The following is a 22,166-nucleotide window of genomic DNA, read 5'->3' as shown; positions in this document are numbered from 1 at the left end:
TACAAAGTGGTAACACTGTGGATGTAAAACAAGATGCTTGTCACAATGTACAAGCTAAAAACAGTTCAAATACAGCATCGAAGTTTCTCAATCTTTTCATGAATATAACACACCCACTTTCAGCCTCCACGGTTATCTACGAAACACTTTAAAATGAACTTGACTCCACTCATAGATTTTTTTCATGTTTCTCTTTATTTTCATATTACATATTTGTATTTGTATGATCCCAACACATTGCGTGACGTCCTCCGACCCCTCCTCAAACATAAGACACACTGGGTGAATGCCCGAGTTGCCCGTACCTTAAGCCGAGTCTCAGTGATTCTCCAAGTGTTCGCTTGGATAATCTCAATTGATCGGAGATTTGTTTGTTAACCCATAAACTGCTGGGATTTTGCTGTATGTAACACGAACAGCTGAGCCTGTTTTGGGTGAAGGTCAACATCGATCTATCACTCGAAAAAAATACTCAGTGTTTCTTAACACCTTCTGTGATTGACTACACTGTTTCTGGGGTGAAAGGCTATCGTGTGCATACATTATACGTCATCAAAATTAGGTAGATCACGCCCTTCTTCCGTGGCCACGCACTTGGCCTGTCGCACTGGCGCGTTGGCCACTGAGGTGGCCTATCGCAGTTTATGGGTTAAACACCTTCAGAAGAGAAGAAATATTGCCAGGTTTTGGTAATGTCTTTTCACAACTGGAAACAGTTAAATTTCTAAACGGACTTGAGTAAAGTGGACAGTTGTAGGCAACACTACTCTCGCAAAAAAGATAAGCAATTTCTGAATCTGAGTTGTGTGTTTTTTCTTTTTTTAAAGTTAATGTTTATATACGAGCGTAACAGTGTTTTGTTTAAATGCTTCCGTAGACAAAAAATGTTTGCAAATTTAGCTATCTTTTGCAAAGTGTACGTACTATCTTGCAAATCGTCAAAACTCTAGAAAATATCAATATCTTTTAGTAACAACGATAAAAGAAATGACAAACTGATTTAGGCAAGAAATTAACAGATTTCATTCAATATCATATTGTTGAAGTAGCGTAAGAAAGAAAAAATCTTTTCCACGTGCGAATGTGTTTATTTTTTTTTCTTTTCCTCAGAAATCGAAGTAATCAATTTCGACTTATCTGCCCTTGGTTTGCATTCGTGTGGTTACCGAAAAGAGAGAGAGAAGTAACACTAGATATAGATATATACATAGACAGAGAAGGGGAAACGGAGAGAGATAAAGAGAAAGAGACAACAGAGGAAGAAAAAAAGAAAGAAAGAGAGATACGGAGAGAGAGAGAGAGGAGGAGGTGAGGCGAGAACGAAAACGTTTAAAGCAGAAGTGCAAAGAAAGAAGTCTTGACGCATTTCGGTCTGGAGTTGTCACGTGACTCGCTGAAACGGGCAGAATTAGGGAAGATTAACAAAATATTTTCTAACTCTGGCAACATATACATCATTATTTATTATAATAATACACTCCCCCATAGACACATGTGGCCAGGAACACAGCTGCTGGCAGATACCAACTCGTTCCCGCGAACTCCTCTTAAATCTGTGCATTTAATACGAGTGACTGCACCCTATATCATTATCAATCATTTTTATCCTTCCCAGGTATGGGGTCTGTTGGCCTCAACGATCCCTCAATTATCTACAAAAAAAGGTAAATACTTTTTTACATAGATAACAGAAGAAAAAATGAATACTTCATCGTTGATTACAATTTTCGTTACTTTCCCTTTCTTTTACCAATTTTGTGGAGTAATCTTTGAAGTTTATTTACAAAATCCAAAGCTGGCGATGCTTTATCGTACTCGAAGATGTTGAATGAAAAATGTTAATATATCCAATAAATTATTTTTTAGCAAGAATTGTTAATTTAGTAGCGAAATAAACAAGTCATATTTCAATGGAGCATGTGCATAAAAAAAGAATATAAATATAATAATGTTTTTTTTTTCGTATCCTTATGTTTTATGATCATTAAAACTTAGAACCGGCCCACAAGTAACAGCTTAGAGAAAGAAGACAATATTTGTCAGTTTGGATACAAGTACCACTTAAAATTAAACCCAATTCACAATTGAAATTCCCCGCCCAACTGGCAAACGCAAATAGATAAATGTAATCTGTCTATTGATATATATATATAGATAGTGTTTTAAATGTTTAAAGCCTGTTTTGTATTATTGTTTACTCGAGCTGTTACTCTTCTCTCTCCCCCCTCTCACGTATGACGCTTATAGATAAAGCGTGGCACCATTTGACAAATATACACATGTATGCGCACACGCACGCACAAGTGTTTTCGTTTCGAGTTTTCTGTTAAGTAATATGAAACATGGAACATATGATGCTGGAAAGGTAAATGTTTATTGTACCTTTTAAGTATTTTGTTTTATCTTTAGGATATATATACTTAACTGTATATATATATATATATATATATATATATATATATATGTACACTTACACTTACTACATAGCACACACAAATAGACTCAACTAACGAGTTGACCGCCTACCACATAGTGAAAAATTAGAATGACTAGCTTCCTTGTCTTCAGAAGTTCTAAGAAAAGGAACGTAATATATGTAGTTTTGTTTTATTCATCTTAAAATTTAACCTTGGTGTGAAACTTTAAATCTTCAATATAGAAAATTCTATTCCAGCATAAACTATTGAACTCTTGTATTGGATCTTAATTTGCATGGTATGATTTCTTTTTCTAATGCATAACTGTTTAAAGTTATAGCTATGAGAATAGGAAGTTATTATAGTTATATATATTCTGAAGGGCATTACATAAACAACTTTAAATAATAGTAAGTGGCGAGAATGAATCCATCGTATTCAGTAAAAGTAGCACCCGCTACTTTGTATACAAATGTAATTTGGAAACCTTAAAATCCGTTCGACGTGTCTTTCCGGTTTTATGTTATATACCACAGATGGAATTGTAGTATTGTTTTTGAGTACTTTGAAGCTGGAGTATTTATAAGGATCGAAGAAATGGGGAGTTGTTTATGCTTTTAAGAAAACCGACGTCATCAATTCCTATTGTGACATTAATACTCCGAAATTTTGCGTGCCAATCAAAAGTAATGGATTTACAAAATCTCGAATATTATTTAATGATTCTTAGATTGAATCTAATTGGATATGTTCAGGTACAGTTGAAACTGTTCACATTCCCTTTTGATATATTTATATCTGGCAGAAAAACAGACTGGCATTAAAAAAAAAATGTATTTTGACAGTATAAATCCTCACTATTGCTGAGAGATATCTGGAGAAATTTAGAGGTTTTTTAAAGATATACAATGATATTGCACAAGGTGATTCCAGATATCCAGGTTCTATGAAAATTACTTTTTTTTTTGTTCTGTTGTCATAAGGCTACAGTTCTTAGAAAGATTTAGTCAATTGACTCAACACCAGTAAATAACTAATTTATTTTATCAACTCTGAAAGATAAGTCAAACGTCGATCCCAGTAGTAAAATCTAGTTACAGCAATCAGTTGTTTTGCCTACGTAATACAGTAAAATCAAAACCACTTTGAAGAGAGAGTTGGGGTAAGTTCTCAGGTACCAACCCTTCTGTTTCATAGGCTTACTCAAATTCAGCTTTGCACGGGAAGCCAACGAACCGCCCGTCGAAAAGCATCTCATCAGAGCACTTACAAAGAAAGAAGGATCAGCATTGCAAACGTCTTGATTCTACTTTCATTAACTATTTGGAGGGACCTACAAGTTGAGTTGTTGGTTTCTGAAGACATGTATTTGTAATTTGTTATTTAAAAATCCAATATAGTATATTTTCTAAACTAGTACTTTTCATTCAGGGTGACAGGGCTCTCTGCATTATCATACACAGAGTTCAGGGATATAACAAGGTTTAAAAAAAAACAAAAAAACTATTAGCTTTAAGCATAAAGAAAGAAAAAAACACAGGCTTTAAACAGATAAAGAAAACAAAAGTTATTTTGAAAAAAGGAGAAAGCAAAAAAACTGGTTGCAACAATAGTTTTTATAGATTTTTAAATATAGTTTTATCCGTGCGCCAAAATAAATCATTTAGGGGGCATCGTTGTTGAAAATATTTACCCCTGACAAAAATATAATTCTAGATCTTATGTACAATATATACATGTTGTTGGCACACAAAGGATGACTATTAAAATGTTAGGTATTCTCTTTGTTGTTTATTTGAAATCAAAATAAAAGCAATATTTAAATCGATATTTTTCTATTGCTAAGCACCTTTAGTTTATATTGTTTAGTCCCACGTCTTGTCTTGATCTAGCACGTCTATTATCAAAGGCTTTCCAGCTGTGATCATTCTCGTCGTTTGTTTATTCCAATGTCACCGTTTCAATGACTGCAATTTTGAAAATCTGGCTGCTATTTCTAACAGGTTCAGTGATCACGTAAAGATGCTTTTGCTGAAGGTAGTGTAGTGGTCGTTATTAGTCACTGGTTAGCCTTGATCAAAAGCATTCTAGCCATCACCTTCCTTTTTTTTTTAGAATCCCAAAGACTACACTGAGTGTCCATTCTCTTTTTTTGTGAGCACAGAGAGGTTTAATTTGTGAGCGATGTGGCTGTTATTTTTAGCAGGTCGAATAACTGCATAGAGGTCCAATCGCCCAATATCCAAGTATTAGGTGGTTGATTTGGGTAGTCTTTGTTTTATCCTTATGCAGCTAACTATTGTTAATGGAAGGTTTGATAGGAATTAAATAAGATAATTTTGCTGAAATTATTGCACACATTTTAAAATCTAAACTATGGTGCCATTAGAATAATAATTATAAGTAACAGGGATTTCTAATTTTGACACAAGATCTCACATTTTGGGAGAAAAGAATACTTTATTTAATTAAGTATATTTGATTACACTCGAGAGCTGGAAAGCAAAGGCTATTCTGAGTTCAAATTCCACCAAGGTTGACTTTGCCTTTCATCCTTTCGGAATTAGTAAAATAAGGACCCGTTGAGCACTGGGGTTGATGTAATTGACTTAACCTGTCCTCTGAAATTTCAGGCCTTGTGCCTATATTAGAAAGGATTATTATAAAAGCTGAGAGAATCGTTAGCACACTGGGAAAAATGCTCAGCAGTATTTTATCCATCCTCAGATCTGAGTTCAAATTCTGCTGAGGTTGACTTTGCTTTTCATCCTTTTGGGATCGATAAATTAAGTACCTGTTAAATACTGGCGCTGATGTAATTGACTAGTCATCTTCTCCAAAATTTCAGGCATTGTTCCTTTAGTAGAAAGGATTATTATTATTATCAAGTGAGAGAAATGCATGCCATCTAAGTGACACTGGGGTGCCAATATATGAAGCCCAATGTACCCATCTGATCAGGGTACACTAGGTACATGCATCACTACTATATGTGCATGACATGGTGATTTCATATCAAGATAAACAGCACATGACCTTGCAGGTCAGTTAGCGCCCAGTTAGAATTTTCTTCAGGGCGAGTAGCCCATCCCACTCAAAAGGTCCCTGAATAGGGTTTATTGATGATGAATGAAACACCAATGTTTCCAGAGGTGAAATATTCAAACTCCAAAGAATTCCTCTCGACACATGGCTATGATGCTCCTCCACTACTCTTGCTCATGATCAAAGTTGCACATAGCAGCATCCGCTAAGGGTCAATCAGGTCAGTGGTATTGAGCAGAATATTTGCTGTAACCCATCTTTTATACCAAAACAAAACATGTACATGGTAACACTTCCAATAAGTTTTATTATTATTATTATTATTATTATTATTATTATTATTATTCGCCTTCCTGACACTTGTGCCAGTGGCACGTGAAAATACATTCAAGCAAGATCGTTGCCAGTGCCGGTGGACTGGCTCTTGTGCAGGTGACACGTAAAATACACCATTTCGAGCGTGGCTGTTGCCAGCACCGCCTGACTGGCCCTCGTGCCGGTGGCACGTAAAACACCCACTACACTCTCGGAGTGGCTGGCATTAGGAAGGTCATCCAGCTGTAGAAACTCTGCCAAATCAGATTAGAGCCTGGTGTCGCCTCCTGGTCCACCAGTCCTCAGTCAAATCGTCTAACCCATGCTAGCATGGAAAGCGGACGTTAAACGACGATGATGATGGTGTGGCAACTGATCTTAATGAATAGTTTAATATAAAAATATGTTAGCAAATGTTTTCAGATGTGCCTCTTTGGAGATAAATTGCCTATGATGCAGCTTGCATGACTAAAAGACTATATTAGAGTGGGAAGCAGTTTTACGCTAGAATGTGAGAGGTTAAGACAAAGAAGGGGCCTGAAGAGTACAGGTTTCTTGTACAAGAACTAAATGTCTACTCACATTATAGAAGAAATAATGGGAAAAGAGAGGTAAAATAGTGGTGATAAAGTGTTAAGGCAGACCCTCAAGATACAAGGTAAATAGAAATGATGGGGACAGAACAAAAAGAGTGGGTGGGCTTGGGATGGTTAGAGATGGGCACAGGCACGGCCATGTGATAAGAAGCTTGCTTCTCAACCACATGATTCTAGCTTCAGTCCCACTGTGTGGCACCTTGGGCAAGTGTTCACTATAACCTTGGGCTGACCAAAGCCTAGTGAGTGGATTTGGTAGACAGAAACTGAAAGAAGTCCATCTTGTATATATCTGTGTGTGTGTGTGTGATTTTGTATGTGTTTGTCTCCCACCACAGCTTGACAACTGGTGTTGGTGTGTTTACATCGCTACTACTTAGCAGTTCGGCAAAAGAGACCAATAGAATAAGGACCAGACGTAGCAAAAACCAAAATAATAAATAAGTACTAGGGTTGATTCATTTGACTAAAAATTCTTGGTGGTGCCTCAGCATGGCTGCAGTATAATAACTGAAACAAGTAAAAGATAGAAGATATATTTTAATTAATAGATAATAATCTATCAATTATCTCTCTATTTTCTTATCTCATTATACAATAAATAAATATATATAAACTACAGCTTATATTGTTGCCTTGCAGTTGAGTATTAACTGTAATGTTCAACATTCTTTGTATGGGTAACTAGCCAGTACTTTCATTAGATTTTGCTATCCCTCAATGAGGTTTGTAACCTTTATTTGTACTTTTGTATGTGTGTGTGTGTATATATATATATATATATATATATATATATATAGTTCACTTTAAACTCTACTAGTGGCAACACTGAATAAAGCTACATGGATACATTTAACCTGGATGAGATCTTAGTGCAACTAAACCAACAGGATGCAAATGGACACCATATCCTAAGATACTTATGCAGTAGAAACATATGTTGAACACTGGTTTAAAGGGAACAAACATATGAAAGACTGTAATATTAAAAACACTGTAGATGTATAATTCTCCATCTTTATGTTATATATATATATACACATGTACACACACTAAATATGACTAGGGTATTAGAATACCTACATTGCTAGAAATAAGAGCTACAAAGCTCTAGTCCTTTCAGTACATATGTATACAATTAAGTGCTTTTTAGCTCTTATTTTTAGCAATGTAGGTGTTCTAATACCCTAGTCATATTTAGTGACAATTATAGTTCTCCTTTTGAGTAAAACATTGCACACGACTGCTTATATTAATTATATATATATAAGGTTAGATATATGTATTTTTGATTTGTCCTTTCATCAATCTATCATAAAAATAGCAGTCTGATCTATTGATTTAACCTGATTGTCCTGTGAGAACCTTTTGTGGACCTAGGTTATAAATAGAAAGATGGTATATATGAATGAAACACACCAACATATGTTGCACATTGTTTACAATTACCATTATCATAATTAATGCTATGATATATTTTTTCAATGTTGGCATTGTTTACAATTATCATAATTAATGCTATAATATATTTTGTTAATGTTGGCTTCTGTCTGATATGTTATATAATGCAACATATCACTTCACGTGATCCTAAATCAGTTCATCTTTGATCTGTCACTGCTATATATATATATATAGTTATGATATTGCATATATTATAATATATTATATATTCTGTTATCATATGTGATGTTATATATCAGGCAGAGTTATTGAAGCAGATTTTTCTATGGTTAGATGCCTTTCCTGTTTCCAAGCAAGGCAATATTTTTTCATGGCCAGACATGTTTTCACAGAATATTGGAAGTGAATGATATCCATTTACAACAATCACACAAGAAGACACAAACATACACTGTCACATGTTTACACACACATATACACAATAGGCTTCTCTCAGTTTTCATCTGCCAAATTCACTCACAAGGCTTTATTGCCCCTGTTTTTTTTTTTAAACTATATCTGCACTAAGGTGGCAAGCTGGCGGAATCATTAGCATGCGCAGCGAAATGCTTAGTGGCATTTTGTCCATCGTTACATCCTGAGTTCAAATTCAGCTGAGGCTCACTTTGCCTTACATCCTTTAGGGGTCGATAAAATAAGTATAAGTTGATTACTTGAGCTGATGTAATCGCCCTACTCCCTCCCTTGAAATTACTGGCCTTGTGCTAAAATTTGAAACCAATACTTTCATCTGCAGTGTTGACTTGATCCTATTCCAGAATGTGTATATTGTTTACATCCAGCCTTATATTTACCGTATTTCTAAACTAGCTGTCTAATGGGTAGGTAAACGGAAGTTAAAGTTCCCTAGGGTATTAGAATACCTACATTGCTAGAAATAAGAGCTACAAAGCTCTAGTCCCTTCAGTACATATGTATACAATTAAGTGCTTTTTAGCTCTTATTTTCAGCAATGTAGGTGTTCTGACACCCTAGTCATATTTAATGACAATCATAGTTTTCCTTTTGGGTAAAACATTGCACATGACTACTTATATTAATTTTACACACACACACACACACACACACACACACACACACACACACATATATATATGTATATATAAGGTTTGATACATGTATTTTTGATTTGTCCTTTCATCAATCTATCATAAAAATAACAGTCTGATCTATTGATTTAACCTGATTGTCCTTTGTTATAATTTATACTTTATTATCTTTGGGAAAGACCCACTACTCTCCCAGTTTTTTGGTCCCAAGTTAGGTTTAGTTGATCATCCATTTATGGATATCTCTAATCATGAAGTCTAACAATTGAATCATTGCTACACATTTGCATTGGAGAATATAAGTATTCATCCTTTTTATTATGGGGGAAAATTCCTTTTATTATTTTCCATGAACATTTCTCATAAAATTTAAGCTTAATGAATCATGTTCTAAGAATGTTCCTCTTCATTCAATTATTCAGAAATAAATGGTGATGAACAAGTACTTTTTCTTTTCTTATACTGAGAATTTGAAACTTCAAACCTGCTTTAACTTTCAGAAACAGAATAACACAGTGATTTTATGCATATATATGTAAAGGGTAAGGGTAAAGACCCCCTTTGGTCATGAATGACCTTGGGATTGCACCTAGAAAGTTACCCTCTGAGGCACAAGTTCCGGTAAGGTTGTTTATGGAAGACCAGCAGTAGTCCATGCATATCAGCCTCCCTTCTCCATGCCACTGATGTTATCCAAGAGAAAGGCAAAAGGCTGATACAGCTTGGCACCAGTGAACTAGATCAACATGAAATAAAGTGTCTTGCTCAAGAACACAACACACAACCTAGTTTAGGAATCAAACTCACTGCCTCATGTTTGTGACCCCAATGCTCTAACCACTGAGCCATGTACCTTCATCACACACACACACACACACACACACACACACACACACACACACACACACACACACACACATGTATATATATAGATATAACTATTTTACTCAACTCCTTATCTAAGTTTTCTTGTTTCTCCCATTTGCCTTAAGAAACTCAGTGGGACAACATTTTCTTATTCTCCTATTTAAACTCTTATTTCTTTGTGTAAGTAATAATGAGAGAACATCATCCATATGGTTTATTGTTGATATTTTAAAACGCTGCTTCTGATTCCAACTTTTACATGATATGCTTGTTTGTGTGAGGCTGTAGTGATATTAATAACATTTTAAAAAATAAATAGTTCCTTTATTATCATTAAATTTTATTAATGAATAGATCCTTTATCAAATAAATATGCCTATTTGTTTGTTTGTTTTTTTCCTCTTCTCTGTCCATCCTAGAGTCAAATTGTATAGGAAATTGTTTTAAGGTTAACTTTTCATTTCACATCATATCCTTAAAGTAAAAAATATAGACTTTATTTTTGAAACGTTTATAATACCTTTATTGTTATTTATTCCTTAGTGTAGAAGTTAACTAAATACTAAACAATTAAAATCTCTGTAGGAGGAAGTTCTCTTTGTAGAGTTTGCATCACAGGAAGACTGTGTCTAAGGGAAGAAGGTGCTTAGCTGCTGATATATTTCTCAGATATACAGTTGCATTCCTTAATCTTTTCAGACATTTACATTTCTTATCAGCATCCTGTAATTTAAAAAATCTATTTCCCCTCCCCACAGCCAATTTTAAAGGATTCTTGCCCTGTGTTATTCATATAATCCTTGAAGCGTGGGTCTCGATCTCTTATCTAGTATCGTTTTTCTATAAATAAATATGACAAAATCGTTAGTTTTCATGTTTTACATCTTTTCCTGGTTATTTATGTGTCAAGAGTAAACAACTTACATCGTTTTCAGTAACATTGGCAATTAATAGGACTGGTAGTTGCGGATAAGTTTCAACAGTCTGCCTGGTGCAGTATGGGGCATATTACCTAATCCTTTTGAGACCTGGAGTCGTAAAAAGATTCAAAAAAACAAATCTACTTTAATATAAAAATTATTAATGTTTTACATTCGTTTATCTGCTGGATGGGTTTGTAATGTTGCAGTTACCTTCCATATGCTTAGTCTTTTCAACGTAAGCATATGATGCTGCCTCTGCAAATGCTTTTGGTAGTGTCTCCATCTACACTCTTAAAAAAAACAATAGAAATTTATATAAGTTATTTATATAAGAAATTTATATAAGGTTGTTTTAAGAGTGAAGATGAGATCTTAATGTGATTAAAAGTGCCCATACAAAAACTTTGTTTACTCATCTTACGACTATTTATAGCAGTCTACATAATTACACCAATATGTTGGAGTAGGTAATTGAGTCTTCAACGAGAAAATAGTTTATGAGAGCCGTCAGGATAGGAATTTAGATTAAGAACTAGAAGACAAGCTATAAAGTCTACATGAACTCACTTATCTGGATTTCAAGGCAGTGGAATTTAATTGTGTAGCCTTGACAATGTTTATCTCTGTTGACTCAATCTCTGTCTATTTATTTTAACTATAATTTGCGGTTTGATTGTTCATAAACTTTTTCTTTAATTGTATATACACTTCCTCCTTGAATCGTTACTAACAACTTCCTTTTGGCTCCTAATTTTAATATGACATTTTGTTTTGACACGGTGACTACGCGTAAATAGTAAAATAATATATAAACTTTACCGAGTTAGTTCTAAAAAAAAAAAAAAAAAAAAAGAGTCTTAGTGACATTGCAACAAAATTTGATGTCATTTAACTGAGGTATCTGCATAACTTAATCATCATCGTACTAATTTCTTAATACAAAACCAGCATTATTTATTTTCATCTGAACTATCACTTATATTAGAAGCCTAGCTTTAACCCCTTAGTGACTTAATTCTCAGTTGTCATCCGAGCTCAACTTCTGATCGACCAAACACAAATCTGTTCTTTAGGGTATAACATTCCCCCTCTGTCTAGCTAATGACCGTTCTGCACACTCTAACATGCAGCGATAGTGGAGGCGCAATGGCCCAGTGGTTAGGGCAGCGGACTCGCGGTCATAGGATCGCGGTTTCGATTCCCAGACTGGGCGTTGTGAGTGTTTATTGAGCGAAAAACACCCAAAGCTCCACGAGGCTCCGACAGGGGATGGTGGTGAACCCTGCTGTACTCGTCCACCACAACTTTCTCTCACTCTTACCTCCTGTTTTTGTTGTGCCTGTAATTCAAAGGGTCAGCCTTGTCACACTGTGCCACGCTGATTATCCCCGAGAACTACGTTAAGGGTACACGTGTCTGTGGAGTGCTCAGCTACTTGCACGTTAATTTCACGAGCAGGCTGTTCCGTTGATCGGATCAACTGGAACCCTCGACGTCGTAAGCGACGGAGTGCCAACAACAACAACATGCAGCGATAAATCTTATAAGGTTGCAGTTTGACGACCTGGACATGTTACACTGTCCAGCCTATTTCTGTATAGTCGCATATTTCTCATGGCCGTAGGGAAGTGAGCAAGGCGGACTCTATCTGGGCGTGACAGTTGCTTTACTTCTATATTTGGTGCTCATCCCTGCACAATGTTTTGGGGGTCAGTGAGGATGTTAGTGTTGCAGGAATTTCAGCGTGCGTGTGTTCCTTAGACAGCGTTTTTAGGATACTCTTTTACTTGTTTCAGTCATTTGACTGCGGCCATGCTGGAGCACCGCCTTTAGTCGATCAAATCGACCCCGGGACTTATTCTTTGTAAGCCTAGTACTTATTCTATCGATTCTATCGGTCTCTTTTGCCGAACCGCTAAGTGACGTGGACATAAACACACCAGCATCGGTTGTCAAGCAATGCTAGGGGGACAAACACAGACACACACACACATATATATATATATATACATATATACGACGGGCTTCTTTCAGTTTCTGTCTACCAAATCCACTCACAAGGCTTTGGTCGACCCGAGGCTATAGTAGAAGACACTTGCCCAAGGTGCTATGCAGTGGGACTGAACCCGGAACCATGTGGTTGGTAAGCAAGCTACTTACCACACAGCCACTCCTAGTGTTTAGATGCATTTTTTCTTTAAGTGGCAGGGCTATGATGATTGAAACTTGCCATACGTAGCAACAAACTATGCTCCTCGCATGTCAAATGCTCTAACATTTTGAATATACTTCTGATGTTGTGCAGATAGCCTTTGTACAACCAATAAATGGTACATAGTGCACTGTTTGGTATCTTCCGTGGTTTATTTTGATTTGTTGCAGAAAGCGGTTAAGGGCTCAGGCAATCAGTGATGGATCCAGTATATAGGTTATTATTTTATCCTTTTACCCGCACGATTTTCACTAAGAAAAAAAAAAAAAAATCAAATTTTTTCTTTTCTTAGTAATCAACCAAATATATTCTTTTCGTTGAAGTACATACCTCGAGTCCAGTAATCTGGAAGATCACATTTATCAATATCATTTGAAACACCATTGCATGTACTTCTAGCATCAGATGAAATGACAGCCTTTGGGAGATCATTATTTACAAGTAAATTCTTATCATCTTGGCTGGGTTTTTTTTTTCACTTTTTTTTTACCGTTTAATTCTTCATGAAGCTCTCTTAAACTATTTTATTATACTCATTTTCACATGGGTACAGATTAATTGTTTAGATATTTGATACTTGTATATAATGTGTGCAACATTGTTACTACTTGCATTTTTGCTGAATGAGACTGCTTACAATAAAAATATTCACTACTCACAATTTAGTCAGAGAGAAATTATAGAAATTTATTACTTTTCTCTCTGTCATTCTTATCTAACCTAAGTGCAGAGACCATATCTAAAACTGAAATTTCTTATTGGAGAAGACAATAATAAAAAAAAGATCTATTGAATTACACATTATTCAGCATAATTCTGACCTTCCATAGTAATTTCTATTTCTACAAGCACATATAAAAGCTGGTCTGAATACTAAGCCACAGTAACTTAAATTTTTAATGGAAAACTTATGTGAAGTACACTACTCGTACTTTTATAAGTACTATGTTATATAATATTGTCATTATGCAGAAAAACACTTAGCTTAAGTGGGTTAAAATACTGTGCAGACTCTCATGTATGTCCAACCAAAACCAAGCTGAATAAACAACTAGACAAGCTGAAGCATGCAGCGTAGTAGTTCATGAAACCATTCATCTTCTCTACCGCAACAAACATCCCAGGAAATGTTGGTAAAGTCGTTGGGCATCTCATCCATATGGTCATATAAGAAGCAACTGTATGTAATTATTATATGTGGTTGTTTATTGATGTTGTGTTTTAGTTGAGACAGATGGATTAAAGTTCGATTGTCAGGTGGCACTGAGTGTTTAAAGGATTTATTGAAAAGACCATGGAATAAATGACAGAAGAAAATAATAGTTGAAGTGACCCTTATTTTACTGTTACCATATATAAAAGACAACTGCTTTGAGCTGTTGTATAAAGATTACTTGGTTCTGTCATGGGTAGTTGGGATCTTTCTGATTTGACGGGCAACACTTTTCATTTATGTTTTATGTTGTGTTTTTGGTACCGAAACACTTTCAAACTTCGTATACTTGTATATTTTGTGTTATAGAACAGATAAAAATTTAACAAGTGGTGCCCGTCAAATCAGAAAGATCCGGTAGTTGTGTTCATCTATGCTAGGAGAATGGAAGGAAAAAAGAGAGAGAGTAGTAGGTGGTTGATGAGTAGAGATGGTGAAAGTTGTGCATAACCCCCCCCCCCCCCCCCATTACATGCAAAACGTACTCCCTGTGCCAGGCGATAGGGAGATGCTCTTCAAGGAGGTGCCAAGAGAAAGAATTGAATTTGGGTTTGTTTATTACGTTTTCCTACTTAATTTAGGTCAGGCTAAAAAAAAGATTTTTTTTGCCTTTTATCTGATCTGAACTGTATTTAACCTAAGGATTCTCAGAAAACAATAGGACTTATCTAAATATAACAGTTGACTCTCATAAATTTCTTGATGCTAATGCTGAGAACAATAAGAAGGGACTCAGGTAGAAAAATCTACATTTGCTTCATGTTATTAGACTTTCCAACTGGATTTCCAAGTGTGATCAAATGAGACTATGGATATTGTTCAACCATGTTGTTCTTGATCTACTCTTAGGTCTCTTGCCACTTGGATAGGCTTGAAGAATCCATCTTGTGGTTCTTTCCTGTGACATTCTAATTACATGTCCATAGTACTGGAGCTATGACCTTTCAATGCAGTGAAGTAGCAACTCAACCTGGAGAGACACTCTGATCTCTGAGCTACAGACCTGTAAAGTGGCATTAATCCAAAGATCCTTTCAGAGGAACCCCATTTTGGCTGCTTGTACTCATGACTCTACTCTTTCAGTCATTATTCAATGTTCATGACCATAAGTGAGGATAAGCACAAAAATCAAATTGAAGATAGCATGCTTGGTTTTCCTATCAACTTCTCTTGTGAGGATTGAATGCTGGAGCTAGTTTATAACTGTACCAGCATCTGGAAGTCACACATCCAATCCAGCCTAGAGATATTTAACCTTCACAACTTGTCTCACTGATGTTCCACTAACATGCAGAATGCATTGGGAAGAACTTGAGAGGACAAATGTCTCGTGTAATTTGAATCAATTTTTAGGAATTTGAATTATAAATCATTGTTACTATTAGAATATCTAATATAACATTTAGAATTCAAGAGAGATGAGTTGGGTAACTTTTGGTTTCTTAATTTAAACTTAAATATACACATTCATCACTGAAATATATTTCCAGGCCCTTAATGTTCTTGGCTGTAATGTCAATATGATATATAAATCTAATATGTATAACATCTTTTGCTTTTGATGGAGATCCAGGCCAGAGGCTTCCCTTACATTATTTTTTTAAGCCTAGTGTTTATTCTATCAATCACTTTTGTTGAACTGCTAGTTTACGTTGACACACCAACACCAGTTTGTCAAATGGTGATGGGTGGACAAACACAAACACACACACAGAGATACATATGTGTGTGTGTGTATATATATATATGTATATATGGCAGGCTTCTTTCAGCTTCCATCTACCAAATCCATTTAGAAGGCTTTAATTGACCTTACCCAAGGTGCCATGCAGTGAGATTGAACCCAGACCCATGTAGTTGAGAAGCAAGCTTCTTACCACACAGTCATGCCTGTACCTGTAGACAAAAACTCAAGACAACACTCACATTTGAAGTATTCTGGTTGATCGTGTACAACAGTGGGATAAGGCTCGTTTCATTATCTCTGCTATATTCAGGAAGCTTACCAACACTGATACACTCCTGCTTTGGTTTGAGGTCATGACTCATGCACCACTGTAAATTCTCCATTAACATTCCGTGTCTCCTCAAGGTGGCAAGCTGGTAGAAGCATTAGCACACCAGGCAAAATGCTTAGTGGCTGAGGTCGACTTTGCCTTTCATCCGTTTGGGGTCAATAAAATGAGTACCAGTTGTGTACTGAGGTTAATGTAATTGACTTGCCTCATTCCCCAAACTTGCTAGCCTTGTTCCAGAATTTAAGACCTATGTTTTATGTTTCCTGTACAGTTGTTGGCACTCCGTTGCTTACGACATTGAGGGTTCCAGTTGATCCTATCAACAGAACAGCCTGCTCGTGAAATTAACATGCAAGTGGCTGAGCACTCCACAGACAGGTGTACCCTTAACGTAGTTCTCAGGAGTATTCAGCGTGACACAGTGTGATGAGGCTGACCCTTTGAATTACAGGCACAACAGAAACAGGAAGTAAAAGTGAGAGAAAGTTGTGGTGGAAGAATACAGCAGGGTTCACCACCATCCCCTGCCGGAGCTTTGTGGAGCTTTAAGTATTTTCGCTCAATAAACACTCACAACGCCCGGTCTGGGAATCGAAACCGTGATCCTATGACCGCGAGTCCGCTGCCCTAACCACTGGGCCATTGCGCCTCCTTCCTGTACAGTACTCCACAGTTAAACATGTGCCATGCTGATATTACTAATGTTAAATTTCTGTTTTGTCATCTGACATATCTAATTTTACAGAATACTTACAACTACAATTAATGGTAATGTGATCTTCGAACAGAGCTATAATTTGGTAATCTACAATCAAACGAGGTCAGGGGCATTCTAGAGCAGCAACCATCTCATCATTTTGTGTATCTTGGACTTCATCATGAATGTGTCTTTCATATTTAAACACAGTAAAGTCTGATTTTATTTCTATTTCTAGCAGGTCAATTGATTGCATAGATACTTTCTCCTTGTTGATTAACAGCACAGATGAAATAGCTCATAATATACTAATAAATTACCTATACAGCTATAAATTATCAAAATATAAACTCGTATTTTATCAGTTCCTTGTCTAACACTACTAACATGACCTTAAACTGTGATCTCCATGTTATATGTACTATTGTTACATATAAAGTTTTAGAATAGCTTTATAATTGGTCTCTTTAGACAGTTAACTCTGCTCACTATCAGCCTTTTCATATTATTTCAAAATTATTAATTCATGTAATTATTCAATTATGGTATGATTGGCTGGTTCTAGTGGTATTAGGGAGAGACGAAGGACAGTTAAATGGTAGGATTTAATAATCAACAAGGAATGTAAACATAATGGCTTTTCACTTGAGCAAAGCCATAGTATATCAACATCCATGCTCATTCACATATGCATGCACACACACACAGATACACACATCATGGGCTTCATACAGTTTTCAAATACTAAATTCCACACAAGGCATTGCTTGGCTCAGGTCTATAGAAAACATTTACTCAAATTGCTTCACAATGACACGACATCTATTTATTTATACATGCAATCATTTTAATTAACTTCTGTGTGTGTGTGTGTGTGTGTGTGTGTGTGTGTGTCTACACACACAAGTACATGGCTCAGTGGTTAGAGCATCAGGCTTACAATCATGAGGTAGTGAGTTCGATTCCTGAATCAGGCTGTATTGTGTTCTTGAGTAAGACACTTTATTGCGTATTGCTCCAGTTCACTCAGCTGTAGAAATGAGTTGCAACACCAATGGTGTCAAGCTGTATCAGCTTTTGCCTTTCCCTTGGATATAACATCGGAGAGGGGAGGCTGGTATGCATGGGCAATGGCTGGTCTTCCACAAACAACCTTGATTGGAGTTGTGTCTGAAAAAGGGTACTTTCTAGGTGCAATCGCATGGTCATTTGTAACTGAAGGGGTTCTTTATCCTTTACCTATATGTAGGTGCCATATAATAAGCACCTGTGCATCTATGCTGGCACCATGTAAAAAGCATTCATGCTGGCACCACGTAAAAAAAGCACTCACGCTGGCACCATGTAAAAGTACCCAGTACACTCAGAAAAGTTGTTGGTGTTAGGAAGTGCATCAAGCCATAGAAACTATGCCAAAACAGACAACTAGAGCCTGGGGTAGCCCTCCGGCTTGCCATCTCCCATCAAACCCATATCAGCATGGTAAATGAACATTAAATGATGATGAGCAGGAGGATACACACATGCGCGCACACACATACATCAATGACTTTAACCCTTTAGCATTCAAACCAGCCATCTCTTGCCTATATGTAACAATTTTATGTTGAAATTGGCCAGATCTGGCCTCTCACCTTAACCTTACTATGTCATTCTAAAACTAAACAATCACATCATTGAAATCTCTAAACTTCAAGATCATGAATGATTAATTCAAAACAATATAAACTAACAAACAAACAAACATTTTATTTGGCAAATTAATCTGAATACTAAAGGGTTAATTTGTTGGTGAGCTAGCTTTTGCTGATTAGCGAAATGGTCTTTCAGATGTTGTGTAACATAGGCGCAGGAGTGGCTGTGTGGTAAGTAGCTTGCTTACCAACCACATGGTTCCGGGTTCAGTCCTACTGCGTGGCACTTTGGGCAAGTGTCTTCTACTATAGCCTTGGGCTGACCAAAGCCTTGTGAGTGGATTTGGTAGACGGAAATTGAAAGAAGCCCGTCGTATATATATATATATATATATATATATATATATCATCATCATCATCATCATCGTTTAACGTCCGCTTTCCATGCTAGCATGGGTTGGACGATTTGAATGAGAACTGGTGAAACCGGATGGCAACACCAGCCTCCAATCTGATTTGGCAGAGTTTCTACAGCTGGATGCCCTTCCTAATGCCATGTGTGTGTGTGTGTGTGTTTGTCCCCCCACCATCGCTTGACAAACGATGCTGCTGTGTTTACGTCCTCGTAACTTAGCGGTTCGGCAAAAATTGACCGATAGAATAAGTTCTAGGCTTACAAAGAGTAAGTCCTGGGGTCGATTTGCTCGACTAAAGGCGGTGCTCCAGCATGGCCGCAGTCAAATGACTGAAACAAGTAAAAGAGTAACATGTTTGTCTGTGTCTCTAGCAGAGCCATACCTTCCAAGACAGATGTAGACTATAGTCCAATGTTCTGCTTGTAAAGGTCAGCAATTAATAAGGACTGAGGCATTTTCTGTCCGCCCCCCCCCCCCAATCCCATGCTTAAAGTGTAGCTTTAGTAGTATTGCTTCATTTTTGTATCTGTTTAGCAAGATTCTTAATGTGAATTCGTCTGTTGAAACAAATTTTGTTGTGTCTGTGGAGAGCCATACTGCCTCAATATCTAACACACACCAGTTCAATTTCCATTTATTTATTTTTCTGTGTCATCCAAAATTTTGCTGCTTTTGCAGCCTTGTCAATGGATGTTGAATCTGTCCATTATCAATATTATATATCTTTTATTTGTTTCATTTATTGAACTGAGACCTTGCTTGGGCACTGCCTTGAAGGGTTTTGTTGAATAAATTGGCCCCAGGACTTACTTTTAAGCTTGGGACTTATTCTATCAACCAGAAACAGTTTTGAAGCTGTTAGTTATGTGTTGTTATAGTCCATGCTTTTTTCCATGAAATAAAGCAACTAGGTTGTCAACATCTTCGTTCATTGAAGCATTTGTAATGTGTTGTCCTTTGCTTTGTGATGCATTTGTAATGAAGGTTAAAAAAGGAATGAAGTCATATCATTTGTGTAGAAATATAGCTGGTTAGAAGTAACATGTTTGTCATTAGAGTACAGAAAAGGTGTGGAAGATATTACGAAACTTTGGAGTATTCATATTGAGTGAATGTTGGAGAGAGAGATCTGAGGTAGTCTAACATAAAATAGATGATCTACAAAATGGAGTGGGTTAACAGGTAAGAAATTTTACTAGAAGGTTCTAAGGTTAAATATGGTTGAAATCTTTGTCAGTGTTAAGACTAACAACATTGCTTTTACTGAGTGACCTAGTAATTCCTCTCAAACTCTTTTTCATTAACTTGTGCTTTACTCATTACATATTGATGTTTTCCTTGCTGTCTCGCTCTCTCTCTCTTTCATTTTTCTTTTTTCTTTCTTTAAAATTCTGCCTTGTATTTTAAATACTGTTGAATAATTTGATGCAAATCTTTTATATTTGCAGCCGTTCAAAATGGTACCATGGAATCGCAGACTTCGCCAATGTAATGAAGGCATTTATTGGCACCAATTATTTATCTGTACCATATGCTTTCAGTCAAAGTGGAATTATTGTAAGTAAAATATATTTAAATAGATGTGTGTATATATATACACATATACATTATTGTAAGTAATATGTATTTAAATAGATGCGTGTGTGTGTATCTATCTATCTATCTATCTATATATATATATATATATATATATATTCGTTTATATTTATATAAAGGGCATTATTACAAAAAAATAACAACGCCACACAGTGGACTTCTCAAAATAACCACATTTAGTACCTAATGCAATGAAAAACAACCAACAGAAGCCTACCTACTTAACTGTGTATCGACCGATTTCGCAATTACTAGAATGAATCTAGATTTCGTATATATATATATATATATATATATATATATATATATATATATATATATATATATATAAACAAATAATAAATGAGTACATGCATATATACTTACAAGTATGTGCATACCTACATCTACCTTTATATATAGGTGCATATCTGGGTACAGGACGTTGCAAACAAAACGTAGACCAAAAAATAATAATAACCAGAGTGCAGAAAACATACAGGCCACATAGAGAACATTTTCCTTCATCAGCTGCTACCATTCTAACACAGGCGTTTCGAAGAGTTAGGGCAATATTTTTTTTTATCTTATTTTGTACTTGTTTCAGTCATTTGACTGCGGCTATGCTGGGGCACCACCTTGAAGAGTTTAAGTCAAATAAATTGACCCCAGGACTTATTTTGTCAAGCCTAGTACTTCGTCTATTGTTCTCTTTTGCCGAACCACTCAGTTACGGGTAAGTAAGCACATCAACACCAGTTGTCAAGCGGTTTTGGGGGACAAACAAACATATATACGATGAGCGTCTTTCAGTTTCCGTCTACCAAATTCACTCACAAGGCTTTGGTCGGCCCAAGACACTTGCCCAAGGTGTCATGCAGTGGGAGTGAACCTGGAATCATGTGGTTGGTAAGTAAGCTACTTACCACACACCCACTCTTGCACTGCACTTCACTGTGTGTGTGTGTATAAAAGCACAGGGATAGTTGTTTCATTCAGAAATTACTTTTACAATAATGTGGTATGAGGTCCAATATCAATGAACCTACAGCACTTTGGACAAGTAGTGTTTTCTACTGTGGTCTTAGGTTGTGAGTGGAATTGTGTGATGAAAACTCTGCAGAAGCCCATTAGATATGTGTATGACTGGGTTATGTTTTACAGAGGCCCAAAAGCTGTTATTGTTTTTGCTGTCTTAAATTAGCAACTCAACAAATACAGGTCAATGAAGTTTATACTGGGGCTAATATTATCATCTTCATTTAATGTTGGTTTTCCTTGCTGGCATGGGTTGGATGGTTTGACTGAAAGCTGAGGAGCTGCACCAGGTTCCATTCTGATTTGGCATGGTTTCTACAGCTGGATACCCTTCTTAATGCCAACTACTCCAAAAGTGTAGTGGGTGCTTTTTATGTGGCGCCCATATATATATATATATATATACTGAGTTATATTAGATATTTTTATCAATCTTTAACACACCCCATTTATGTTAAGCCTGTTAAACACACTCACATATAAAAAACTTTTCCCCCAATACTTACATTAAAATAAAACTACCTAAAATAACTGATTTTAATTTGCATTAAGATGTGAAAATCAATAAACTGGCTACCATAGACATCGAATAGCATTTCACTACCATTTGCCTTTATGTATGTGTGTATTTGCACACATTTCTTTGTGTAAACATACATATATCTGTGTGCACGTGTGTTATATAAT

At 36.1% G+C, this 22,166-nt stretch overlaps 1 protein-coding gene across 7 annotated transcripts in view; it reads left to right on the top strand.

Moving 5' to 3' along the window:
- Positions 1–1,220: 1,220 nt before the first annotated feature.
- The window catches only part of LOC106874233 (uncharacterized), a 59,894-nt gene continuing 38,948 nt past the window's right edge, over positions 1,221–22,166 (top strand). Inside the window, exons 1-3 of one of the 7 annotated variants that reach the window (XM_089353932.1) lie at positions 1,221–1,664; positions 16,865–17,025; positions 20,315–20,423. In XM_089353932.1, coding sequence (XP_089210058.1) covers positions 20,358–20,423 — 66 coding nt within the window. In that variant the 5' untranslated portion in view covers positions 1,221–1,664; positions 16,865–17,025; positions 20,315–20,357. Of the gene's footprint in view, positions 1,665–2,195; positions 2,366–2,657; positions 3,173–3,237; positions 3,580–14,000; positions 14,069–16,864; positions 17,026–20,314; positions 20,424–22,166 lie in introns of those variants that run through there. The other 6 variants (XM_089353924.1, XM_089353893.1, XM_089353902.1 and 3 more) reach the window with 6 other exon arrangements.

This window comes from Octopus bimaculoides, chromosome 1, assembly GCF_046866305.1.
Source record: "Octopus bimaculoides isolate indiv1 chromosome 1, ASM4686630v1, whole genome shotgun sequence".
Taxonomy (NCBI): domain Eukaryota; kingdom Metazoa; phylum Mollusca; class Cephalopoda; order Octopoda; family Octopodidae; genus Octopus; species Octopus bimaculoides.
This window is presented reverse-complemented; position numbering and strand designations above follow the sequence as displayed.